Source organism: Epinephelus fuscoguttatus, linkage group LG13 (assembly GCF_011397635.1).
Source record: "Epinephelus fuscoguttatus linkage group LG13, E.fuscoguttatus.final_Chr_v1".
Lineage (NCBI taxonomy): Eukaryota > Metazoa > Chordata > Actinopteri > Perciformes > Serranidae > Epinephelus > Epinephelus fuscoguttatus.
In genome coordinates this window covers 36,356,983-36,369,978 of record NC_064764.1, presented here as the reverse complement: position 1 = coordinate 36,369,978, position 12,996 = coordinate 36,356,983, and the positions used below count along the sequence as shown (strand labels likewise).

At 39.5% G+C, this 12,996-nt stretch overlaps 1 protein-coding gene across 1 annotated transcript in view; it reads right to left on the bottom strand.

Annotated features, from left to right (window-relative positions):
- Window positions 1-11,619, bottom strand: part of LOC125899774 (titin-like) — a 53,425-nt gene extending 41,806 nt beyond the window's left edge. The window contains exons 1-7 of the mRNA XM_049594315.1: window positions 11,265-11,619; window positions 4,916-5,019; window positions 2,258-2,461; window positions 1,729-2,016; window positions 1,524-1,609; window positions 1,215-1,432; window positions 845-1,055 (exon numbers count right to left, since the gene is read on the bottom strand). Of these exons, the coding sequence (XP_049450272.1) occupies window positions 845-1,055; window positions 1,215-1,432; window positions 1,524-1,609; window positions 1,729-2,016; window positions 2,258-2,461; window positions 4,916-5,006 (1,098 nt within the window). The 5' untranslated portion in view covers window positions 5,007-5,019; window positions 11,265-11,619. The remainder of the gene's footprint in view (window positions 1-844; window positions 1,056-1,214; window positions 1,433-1,523; window positions 1,610-1,728; window positions 2,017-2,257; window positions 2,462-4,915; window positions 5,020-11,264) is intronic.
- Between the last annotated feature and the right edge of the window lie 1,377 nt (window positions 11,620-12,996).

Here is a 12,996-nt window from a genome sequence, read left to right as displayed (position 1 = left end):
AGGGTGCTTTCAGACCTAGGGTTGTCTTGCTTTGGTCCAAACCAGGGCCTTATTTTGTTAGAAAGTTGCATAATTGCCTAGAGTTGGTTCATGTTCTCACAGCAGCATTTACCAGCGGATCAGATCAAATGCCTGCACGAGAAAGCTGCTCTTGATTGGTCAGAATTTCCATGTGACTGCAGTTGGTTCGGATCGAGGTCTCAACACGTTCTCATCACAAACGAACAGCACCAGAGTTCATTTTTAACTGGACCGAGACCAACTCTTCAAGAAGGTCTCAGTCCAGTTGCCTTGGTGCACACCTGAGTGTGATTGCTGTGTTCACACCTGCCCAAACGAACCGCACTGAGGGGGCAAACAAACTTGCTTTCCACTGAACCGAACCAAACAGGGCAGCTGTGAAAGCACCCTTAAACCAGTGGTCCCCAACTGGTTCAGATTTCTCCTTAGTCGTTAGTTAAAGGTCCACACAGTTTAATATATTTGCTGTCATACTTGCATTTGGCCATGTTGACAAGCTAGTTTGCTGTCTCTGGTAAGTAGCTGTCCATCATCCACTCACTCTATAGCAGCATCGGACACTCCAAAATAAATGCTGTGTGCCGGAAATTCATTGTACTTCAAAATACAGTATGTTTTTTACAAACTTGACACAATTGCGAGTCACTTGCAATCCACTCAGAATGGACCAGCACCCCACTTTTGGATCATGACCCACCAGTTGGGAACCACTGCTTTGGAGGTTATCTGATTTAACATTGTCCACGATTTCCAAATTGCTGATGGACTCGTTGACCACCATGTGGCGGTACGGACCCCCAACCCCACGCAGCTCCCCCCTCACCTCTCTGACTCCGGTGACCTGCTCCCAGCGCTGCTCCTGGCCCCGCTGGGTGATAGTGGTCATGCTGGTGTAGCTGGCCTCTGACACGTAGTCTCCCTGCTTCCAGGGCGGCAGGACATCAGCGCCAACGGCCACTTGCTTGCGTGTGGTGATGGGGGACTTGACCGGCCTGATGGGGGAGACTGAGAGTCTTGAAGTAGGAGAGGCAGGCCTGGAGATGGGTGGAGGGAGGTCACGTTACAGGCCTGAAGAGGGCCAACCTCCGACAACATCATCACCCCACTTACTGATCTCAAGTTTGTTTACGGTGAATGATCAAGTATTAATATATCTCAAGTAATCTGCAACAACAACTACGGGCTCCACCTACCTGACAGGCGTGGGCGTGGGCGCCTTCACGTGTCTGACAGGTGATGGTGACTGTTGGCGTCCTGCGGTCACCTTGGCAACCAGCGAGGGCTGAGTCGGGGACTTGGACGTGGGTTTAGGAGGAACTCTGGGTGGAGTCTTGTGAGCCAGCTGTGTCAGCTCGGCGCCCTCCACCTGCATCTCCATCATGGCAGTGGCCTGGAAACTGGCCTCCATCCTCTAAGGGCAGAGCAACAGATGAGATTACATCACAATCACAGACCCTGAACCTGATTCAGATGAAATCACATTTGTGTTTGAGTGTTTTTACCTTTTCAACTCTGGTCTGACGTGTCTGTGAAATCTGAGATGTCGAAATCACTGTTTTAGTTTTCTTTGCTGGAACGGCTTCTTCACCTGAGGACACACACACAGACAGTGTTGAGTTTGTGATCACATCCTGGAGGGGCGGACATTTTGTATTTACTTCTTACAACACTGGTAAAGAAGGCAGACAGTTTGAAAACATATCTCACCCTGAACCAGCAGTTCAGCAGTGGAGGTGGCTCGTCCGCTGCTGTTGGTGGCAGTCACAGAATATGTCCCAGAATCCTCTGGGAAGGCCTCAGCGATCAGCAGACTGTACAGGTCTCCCTCCTGGAGGATCCTGAAGTCGGCCGAGCTCTGGATCTCGGCTCCCTCTCTGTAGAACTTCACCACAGGTGTTGGGATACCTGAGACTCTGACGTCCAGCCTCACCTGGCTGCCCTGTCTCACTGCGGAGCTCTGCAGTCTCTGAAGGAAGCTGGGAGGCGCCGTCTCAGCTGCAGCGGAAGATAATTATTAATTAACAGTGTATTTTGACGCATAAAACAATGATGATTTCTTTTTTCTGGAACTCCTCTGCTGCTACTGTCTCCTGTGGTGTACCCCAAGGCTCCATCTTAGTCCTGGTTTTATTGTCATTACATAAGATTCCACTATGTTTAAAAAATATAATGTAGTTTACCGTTTCTATGCTAACAACACACCGATCTACTTTCCCAAAAGTGCCTGTCCTCTCACCTGTAACGAGTAGTTCGGCGGTGCTTGTGGCTTGTCCAGCGCCGTTGGTGGCTCTGACAGAAAATCTTCCACTGTGTGCGGCGGTCACGGCGGGGATCCTCAGAACAGCGCGGCCATCACTGAACGAGATCTGAACGCCGGGCAAAGCGGCGGTGGAAAGAACCTGGCCATCACGGAACCAGCTCACCTCAGGAACTGGAGTACCTGCAGAGGAGAGAAGAACCAGACGGGTCTGCTGTCAGACAACAACAAATACTGAAGGTCCAGACCACAGAAGGGCTGAACTGATGATGGATTCAATTCTATTCAACTCTCAGACTTGAAACTTATGCTACAAATTATAACTAGATTTTTTTTTAAAATCATCTTCAGGACTTAAAGATGTGAGATTAATACAAAAAATTCAAACATTAAAAAAAAAAAAATAAATAAATAAAAAAAAAACAAGGTTAAAGTTTTAAATGTGGGATTAAAATCAAACAGAAAAAGTGTAGAATTATTGAAAAATGTAAGAAGTCTTGAATTAGAATTTCAATCTGGGGATATCAAAAATGTGATCTTAAAATCAAATGAAAAAATCTAAACCTGTGAAAAATAAAATAAATTGTGGATTAAAGTTTTTAATCTCAAAATTCTAACTGTGATTTTTCAGTTAAAAATGTAGAATTGATTTAAAAGTTTACCTCTTGGGAGAAAAATGTAAGATCAAAGTCTAGAGTTTGTTGGTTTATTCTTGTCCTCAAAGTTATGACAATAATGCCACAGTCAAACATATTTTATTTGTGAATCTTAACTCTTTGTCAGATTGGTTTTACGATCACAGTTAAATTTTGTCGCCTTTATTTTTGATAAAATTACTTCTAAATGTCAGATGTTGAACAGTCCATATGATTAACTGATGGATTTTCTGTTGCTAAATGCATTTCTTAAAAGAAATGATGTGAGTGTATTCCTGAAGGACAAAAATTAATGTTAAAAACTGATCAATAATTTTACCTGAAATGTTGGATATCTGTCTAATTCTCAAAAAGAGGGCATCATTTCACTGCTTCTAAAACAAGAAACCTGTGGTCAATTTAAGGACCCAGTATATCCTCCTGAGACCCGAACTTTTGTTTTGTATGAATTTTCAATTTTTCCTAGCTGTTTGAGATTAGTAGGACCTGATAAGTTTAAAAAACTAAAGATTGTCAATGATAATAAATAAATAAATGAAGCCCCAGTATCTTCAAACGAGAAAACAGTAAAGCCGTAATATCCTCAAAGGCGACGATAATAAAGTCCCAAGGTCCGTCAACGAGCTGATGAAAACTTCCCAATGTCTGCAAATGAGTACTTTCTAATTAACAACATCATATATTGTTACTGTTTCTAAAATTGGTCAAATTTGTTGCCAGATCAAACTACAAACATTATTAATCATAAATAAACAAGTTTCAACCCTTAAATCTGATCAGGTTTTGGACCTTGTCCACTTTTGTGTCAGAATCAGCTGCAGACTGACTTGGCAGAGATGGCTGCCATCTTGTTTTTACATGGATTAGTGTATTGTGCTCTCACTACCACTAGATGGCACAAAAAAGTGTCCACGAACGAGGACAACAGGTCAGAGTTAAAGCAGAATGATGTATAAGGTCCAGTAAACACAAAATAGAGTCCTATATGAGGACACAGGGTCTCAGGAGGATATCTTAAAAACTGGAGACCAATCACACTTCAAGGATAAGATGTCAAGATACTTGCAAAGTGTGTAGATCATAGACTGAATATGACTGAGTGTTATCGAATATTATTGATCAGGATAAATCAGGGTTCATGCAGGGTCCCTTCATTGGTAGTAATAAAAAAAAAATGTTTGAAGTTATGGAAAATTATGAATCAATGAAAAGGGCTGGCTTGAAAATTTCGGTGAATGGTTGATTAATTGGATTAGAGCATTATATAATGGCACCAGCTGCTAAGTTATTAATAATGTATATATGTCTCGGTCTGTTCCCCTGTTAAGAGGGGTAAAACAAGGATGTCCATTGTCCCTGTATCTTATTATAATTGCAAGTGAAATGCGAGCAATTAAAATAAGATCAAATAATGAAATGATGGGGCCTAAAAACAAAAATATCAGTGTCTGCAGATGATGCTAGTTTCCTCAGAACTCAGAAACATTCTTGATTGAAAGCCCTCCTCACAGACTTAGACCTTTTTTTCTAAAATATCTGGTCTAAAACCAAATTTTGGAACAGGTGCATTAAAAGGTACAAACTTTAGGTTACCATGGAACCTCGGGATTACAAGGACTGATGGAGCGGTTAAGGTACTTGAGATAGTGATTCCAGAGGATCTGAAGGATCTATGTTCAATTAACTATAATAACAAAACTGATCAATGATCCTGTCAACTATCAGGAAGTGAACAAAATATACTGAACTGAAACATGTAAAACCTCCATTCTAACCTTTAAAAGCAAATGTTTTATTGACTTTGTTCAGTGAAATAAATGGAAAATGAGTTTAATGTCACGTCTTTGTTAATGTTCAGGTGAACATGAAACATTCTGGACTCTAAACTTCTTACTGAACTTTGGAGGAATCTAAAGATGAAATAAGCAGAATGTTTTCTAGATGAGTGACACAACACAAGTTTCAAATAAACGTTTCTTACCACTAACTTGAGCCTCGAACGTCGCGGCACTACCCTCAAGTGCCACGACGCTCTGTAGCGGCTGTGTGAACGTCGGCGCCTGTGTTGTCATGTTGGTCGGCACCCTGAGGACAAAGAAAGACACAAAGTGTTACAGCAGGTACAACACATTTTGCTTAAAAGTCTCAGCTTCACACAGCAAATGTCTTTATTCTGAAAACTTCTGTTTCCTTCAGTCTTCGACACACAGAAGACGTCATCCTTCCAGAATTCCTCTCTACTAATAAATGTTACAACTCAGATGACGGACTGAGACACCAACAGAGCTCGTCTGGACACAAGTCAGCTGCACATTGCTCTACGTCGTAAACTTTACTGAGACTCAACAGACTGTCGTCAGCAAAGAAACGTCAGATTTCATTCAGACTTTCTCCTGATAAGTTCATCACAATGAGGAACACCTCCGACAGAGGATCGACCAAGAGTCACCATTAATCTCCATCTTTCTGAGAGTGAACTGTAACTGTGGAGACGACACATCAAAATCATCTGAATCAGTTTGGTGCTGATGAAAAACAAGCGACCTCTTGTAGCGTCTGACATGTGAGATCATGTCACATGCTGCCGACCAGGTGGGACCAAGTCTTTGTTTTGTAAGTCACAATTAAGTCTTTGCACCAAGTCCCGAGTTCTAAACTTTGAGTTTCGAGTCCTGAAGAAGTCGCAATGCACTCATCACCAGATGTCATTTAACAACAGAGTAATGTACAAAATGAAATGTACATTTATTTGTTAAAAGGTTATCAGTTATGTCTTTTGGATACAAAACATTTTTGCCACCAGGTGTCACTAGTATAAGGTTTCATCACTGCAGCTGGAAAAACACAAAAAACCCAGAATGAATGAATAATACAGCAGGGATATTTGCTGAAGTTTGGGTTAACTTCTTTCTATTCATTAAGGGCTCATGATATTGAAATACATGTGGGTGCGTCTGTGAAATATTTTTGTTGACTTCCTTAATGTTTTTGTGTTTGACTGAGGTCATCTGTTTAAAAGAAAAATCAATGAAAATTTAAATATAAAATTATAAAAATATAAGTCTTGTTATTGTCTCTGTATAACTTCAAATGTCCAACAAAGCTGGAAGTTGTTGCTTCTGTCTGGAATTTCACACATTTTTCATCCTGCAGTTCATTTTTTGTCGACCAGCTGTAGTTTTTGTGTGTAAACAAAATAATCTTTGGTATAATTTTTGTCCAACTGATGCTCAGAAACGTAATTTTTCATGATTTACAGTGAGATCGATTCAAACAAAATGGATTATCTGAGGAATTAAGTGTTGTGTGGACTGAATAGTCAGCGTGTCCCAGATCTCATTGTTCTGTCACACCTCATATTTTGAGTGGAGAAGTGCGCCAAGTGCATTCATATGGCACAGTACGGGAAAATGGAGCGTAGTACTGATGCAAAAAGGTCCAAAAGTTGATTAGGGAATCATGGATGCTTCTCATCCTCAGTGGTTGCCATGCTTGTGACGCAGCAGAAGCTAACATGGCAGCTGGGGACAAAAAGGAGCCTGAGCTGGTTACAGTGAACACTTAGAGGTGGAAGTTAAACATGTTTTTTGCACTAATTACCAAAACTGTCAAAAGTCATCAGATTCAAGACTCGAGTCCAAGTCATGTAACAGGAATCCACACCTCTGACAGAAACAGAGGCTAACAGATTCAACATGTCCCCCACGTCCTGCACTGTGAGGTTCACATCAACATCCGAGTCAGCACTGAACAACAAACATCACTTAAAGTCATAAATCTTTATTAGTCGTGATGTAACTGAACTAACATTCGACCCTGTTAATAAAACATCATCATGTCTCTGCTGCCGTCCTCAAACAAACCTCCCTGTCTCAGCTCAGAGGTGTCACCTTGTCTCAACACAGCAAGAAGAAGAAGAGGAAGAAGAAGCTCTTATGATCTTTGCTTTTATGAATTTTTATTTGTGTGTTTACTGAGCAGCAGGTTTGAAGGTTTGAGCAGCAGCTGGATGAAAAAGTGCTGAGCGTCTCTAAAGGTTTCAGTTTCAGAAAAAAGAGCAGAGCTATAAATGTGAGGGGGCGGAGCCTGTTGGGGGGCAGATGATGCTGACGGACGGCAGCAGCTGGAGGTCAGCCACGTGTCACAGTCATCATCATCATCAGAAGATGTTAAGAGTTTCATCTGCAGGTTTACAGGTTTAAAATCCAGAGAGAAAACCTTCATCAAATTAAATGAAACTCAGTCCGAGTTAATCCTGATAAAATATAAACTTTACAGACTAAGATGTTTGTAAAATGTTGAAACAACAAAAACATTAAAATGTGAATTAACTTCCAACAAGAGAAATTAAAGAAACATGATCAGAAAAAAGATGAGAAAATAAAAGACAAGAAAAATTACAAACGTAGAAAAAATAAAACAAAATCTTCATGTCAGAGTTTAAAAGTCTTTTTTTCTGATTGAATCAAACAGATAATCAATAACTGATCACTGATTGTTGTGACCACAGGGTGACCTCAGTAAGAGCCACATTCAGCCTCAGCTGACCTCGTTTATCAGCCGCTCAAAAACTCACTAAGAAATACATTATTAAAAATCAATGTGTGAAAAATATCATGACTAAAGTTAAACTTTTTATTTTATTTTAACGTTTAATTTCTTACCTGTTCACAAATAAAACACTTTTTTAAAAATTAATATTGAAAATTATCTCTGCATTTTTTTGTTTGAGCTGATTAAAATATTTATATTTTATAAAATTATAACTTCTTTTAGGGTTGTGTTTAAAAAATAGTTTTAATTATAATTTGAAGCTGTTTGTTTTTCACGGAAATACATTTTATGATTTTAATTTTAAAAGAATAGTTTATCTTAGTTACATATAGTTGATATTGTGTTGACTGAAGAAACTGCAAAGGATTTAACAACATTTATTTTTATGCTTGTTTTTAGTTAATTTTCACACATTCATTTTGTCGTGTTTTCATGTAAATATATTGGTCATTATTTTTAAGTTTTCTGTGAATCACATTTTTTTTGAGCATTTTCTTTGACAATAAAGTGCTGCGCCTCACAAATATTACAGAATCAAACTTATTTTATTTTTTTTAAATCATTAGTGCCACTGAAGTCTGTACTGATCAGTTATAATGATGTTTGTGATGTTTGTCGGGGCTGAAGGGAAACAAACTTCACGTCTTTTATGACTCTGTTTACGACTTAGTCTCAACCATTTAACAAACAGAAGAAAAATCATTTTAACCTCTTTAAAGATGAAATAAAACAGATTTTGTCTGTTGATATTTTAACCACATTTTAACTCTTTTACTGACGTCTGCCTCTGAGGAGACTTCAGTTAAGATGAAGTGAAGACAACAGAAGGTGTGAAGGGTGTGAACAGTGAGGGGGCTCCGTTCACACCTGTGGGGGAACTGAAGCTTTTACGACTCATGACAGCTGCGACAGGAAGCTGTGTCAGCACAGATCCAAACAGGGAGTTCTTGATAAAGTTTTCATTTTAAACATTAAAACAAAGTGTTCAGTGACTTTGTGTTTTATTTTTGACTTTCTGCTGTTAATAATAATATAATATTCACCATATTTATATAATAACTTGTTTTTATTTAATGTTTCTGAATTAAAGCTTCATGAAGTGCTTCAGGAATGAGCTCTAAAACCAAGAAATGAGTTAGCCTGTTAGCATGTTAGTACTTCCTGCTCCCTCGTCTTGAAGTCAATGTGTTTTTGGTTTGAAGTCTGTGGTTCACACAGGCTGAAGAGACTTTAATATTTTGCTCTATCACATAAAATACATCAGTAAAAACCCCTTAATGAGATGACAGAACATCTTCACGCCAAACGCTGTGGTGGTGGCGTTGAGTCATGTGACCGTGGTGCCTAACATTGGCTTTTACATCTGGTGATGGCATTTATGTTTCAGTAATCGTAAAGTGGTGTTCATTACCGAAGATTATCTCAATGAACAAAATGTGTATGTATCACAAATGTCTATTTATTTTCTAAAATAATCAATTTTTCCATCAGATTTTGACGAGGGAACCTGGACGACGCTAACTTCAGGGTCATCCTACAGGAAAACCTTCTATTAGATATGAGCTTTGGAGGTCACTTCAATATTTAAGAACTAAAAATAATTTCGTTTTTATGATTATGAATTTTCAGAAGCTCAAAGACAAACATCAGAATGAGAGCTTAAAAATAGAATAAAAAAAATAATACAAAAAGACTAAAATAATACAGAGCAGGATTTATCTGAAATATTAGTGTTTTTTTAAACAAGGTAGAAAACATTTCTTCAGCTTTTAATGTCTGAATGATGATGTGTGTATTTTATTGTATTCTCTTTTAACTAATGTAGAGTGTCTTTGAGTCATATTCAAAGCGCTCTATAAATAAAATGTATTATTATATGTATGTATTATATCCTGACTTTACTGTTATTTAATTTGACTGTTTTCTGTATTTAACAGTGCTGTTTGTTTTTTATATTGAGATTTTTTTTTAATATATATTATATTAATTCTGACAGGATATATAATGAGATAACATAAACTCAGTTTCCAGATTTTCATATAAAAATAAAGTAAATATTTTTGTGTTGACATTTAACCTGTTGAACTGTAAGCAGCTGATTTTATATTTGTTTTAATGAAGTTTTAGTGTGAGTCTTCGTCACTGATGAAGAGTGTGAAGCTGCAGCTGTTAAACTGACATCAGCTCACAAATTACTGTCATCTACACTGACTGCTGCTGTACTGCAGTACGACACACTTTACTGCAGTATTTACTCAGTCACATGAAGTTACACGTGTCTGCTGTCGTTTAAATAGCTCGTATCTCCAAATTGTTTCACTGACTGAGACTTTTTATTATTTTGGTTCCCTCATCAGGTTCTCTTCCTTCACTGTCTGAATAATAATATTAATTAATAACAAATAATAATAATTAAATAATGACTCATAAATGAGGCCTTGAGAATTAGATAATATAAAACAGACATAAACGAATCAGAAGCGATAAAATAAACAACAACATGAATAAATAACCAGCTGTCAGATGAGTTAGTGAAACTGATCTGAGAGCAGCACATGAGAGAAACATGAGGCTGGAGATACAGGGTTTCCCCCCTGACAGTATGAGACACGGGAGATAGGAGGTTCTACTCTGACTGCAGTAACAGTACTTTAATTAGAGTGAAGGATCCGAGTACTTTTACTCCAGTTTATCGTCATGTGAATTAAAGCATCTGTGAGTGTCTGACCTGTGACTGGACAAACAATAATTATAGACATATAAATAAAGTTCAAAGAGTTTCTTATAAAAAACAGCAGCTGCTCTTTGTGTTTCACATCAATCCATGTCAAACCACACAGGAGCACATGAAACAGCAGCAGCACCAGAGTTTCATTTTACAGCCAAAAAACATCAGCTATATTTTATATTTACTGAAACATGAGACTCCTCACAGACATGCCATATGACATCACTTTAAAGTTTTAAAGGACAAAAAGGTGAAACTTTAAGAAACCTTAAAGCCTTACAGAGATGATGTCACATGTTCCCACACATAACATGTATGACCTCTTATTATTAAAGACGACATCCAAGCAGCAGGAAACAGCAGTTTGATTTTTGATATTTATAACCTCTGACTTTTAAGGGAAGATTTAAGGGAAGTTTAAGGGAAACTTTATGTCAAAGAATCCTGAATCTGATTTTCTTAAAATAAGTTCATATAAATCAGATCTGTCAGCGAGGCCACATGTCCTCTTCAGTTTCTCACGAACATGTCAAGTAGCTGATCATCAATATAAATCAATACCAACTGATCACTGATCAGATCAGCTGTTTCTCCTTCAGCTGATCGCTCCAATCAATCATCAATAAACAGCTTCACAGATCAGACAGGAGCAAATTGAATAAACTCTATTTACAGACAGACCCGTGTGAGCGCCGACAGATATGGCAGTGACCAAAAATACTCGCCCCCCCCTCCCTCCCCTCGTGCTCAGTCCCCCCACCCTGACCCCGTGCAGTTTGATTGACAGCCACCATGTGTCACATAGCTGCCGCCGCTGATTCCCTTAAAAAGCCATCAGAGCAGCTGACAGCCTCTCTCATGCTATCAGCAGCTATTCTTGGCCTTCAGCAGGCGGCTGCACACGGCCTCCACCTCAACGCAGAAAAACCACAGTCCACCTAAAGTCCACCTAAAATCCTCCATGTCTCATCCGAGTCCTCCTAAACCACAGTAACCAGTGCAGGCAGGCAGGCAGGTAAAGAGGGGACAGCAGGTGGGAAGTACTCACTTGTCTCTCCAAGAGTGCCTCAGACTGATGGGACGGAGCCCAGGTGACTCAGACAGGAAACTGTCTCCTTATCCACAATGTTTCCACAAAAATCCCAGGTGAGAACGGTTGAGCCTCCAGACCCCCCCCTGATAAAAACAAAACTACACGGTCACAGTGTAGTTTTGCTTTCCCTCGGTGCAATCCCTCCACCCGAGGCGAGGCTGGGAATGCTCCAACTGCTCAGGAGGGCCCACACGGCGCTGCAGCTCTTTATAGCAGGGGGGACAACCTGCATCATCACCCCCATCGACACTCCCCATTGGTCCACCGCACCCTCAGGGGGGCATGATGGGACATGGCAGCCATGTATGCAGTGATCAACCTGTCAGTCAGCGGGTGGTGGAGCTGTGATCACTATTGATCTGTGATCAGTGACTGTTGATCGATGTGATCTCACAGTGTTGATCAGTGAATCAGTTTAAGGGACAGTTTGTGTTAAAGAGACCTAAGTGTCAGGACTCATTAGTGATCTGCTGACCAAAAGGAGGCAGAGGCTGTTCCTGTCACTCAAACAACCCCCCCTCCCAACCTGCCTGCAGTTACAACACAGGAACCAACTCTCTGTTTACACCTTCTTCTTCTTCTGCTGCATTTATTCAAGCATGTTCTGCAACTGACTCATGGTTTGGTAACATGGTTTGGTAACATGGTTTGGTAACCATGAGTGAACCTGCAGGAATCTGCTGTGCAGACAGAACTCAGGGCAAAGAACTGACTCAGCCGTTCTATTCAGAGTTAGAAACTAATAAAGATTTTAATTCAGTCAAAGTAAAGAAAAATGTCAAAGCAACAAACTGCAATAAAACTTAAAATCAGACACATAGGAAACACTACTGTTTTATGACATGCTCTTTTACTATTCATATAACCTATTGGTCCTACCTTCCTATCTTTTTACTATTGTATCATACACTATATATTGCTATATATATTGTTAAATTGTATATTTTTAATGGTGTATTGTGTTAGTCTAACACATTCTCACACTGACCTCTTCACAAATTGACGTTTGGTCATGGACTTTCCACGTCCAGGTACGACGTGAAAGGAACTCTGGGTACGTTGGTTGTTGATGTTCTGGGACGTCGTGTAACAACTAACACATGGTTAAGGCTTTGGCTTTATAATCTTACAGGACATGAACACCTCCCGCATGCCCTACTCGGGACTTTCGTCGCTGTAACTTTTGTCCATATCCTGCTGTGTTTCCCCCTGACGCTACAGAGTGCCATTAAACTGTAACGGCACCCGGCTGCATATCATACTGGCATTACTGTATAGGACACCACAAGTCACTGCCCAAGCACCGGATTTCAACGAGATCGGGGTGACACCTGGTTGGTTATGTGTCTCTTTGTACCTTTGATGTTTGAGGGAAGCCAAGGACAAATTTCCACTGAGGTGGACAATAAAGTTATCTATCTATCTATCTATCTATCTATCTATCTATCTATCTATCTATCTACAATCAGCTGTCACTACACACGAGTTACAGCTGCAGAAAAAAGTGACCTGTACTACGTATCTGACAGCATCAGTTCCTTCACAGATTCAGATTATTGATACAAAATATAAATGATGATGTATTATTAAATTTTTTTAAATTTAATTTAATTAACATTAAACAGATCAATACATTGATGCATCAATCATCATTCATTCATTATCTGTAACCACTTATCCTGTTGGG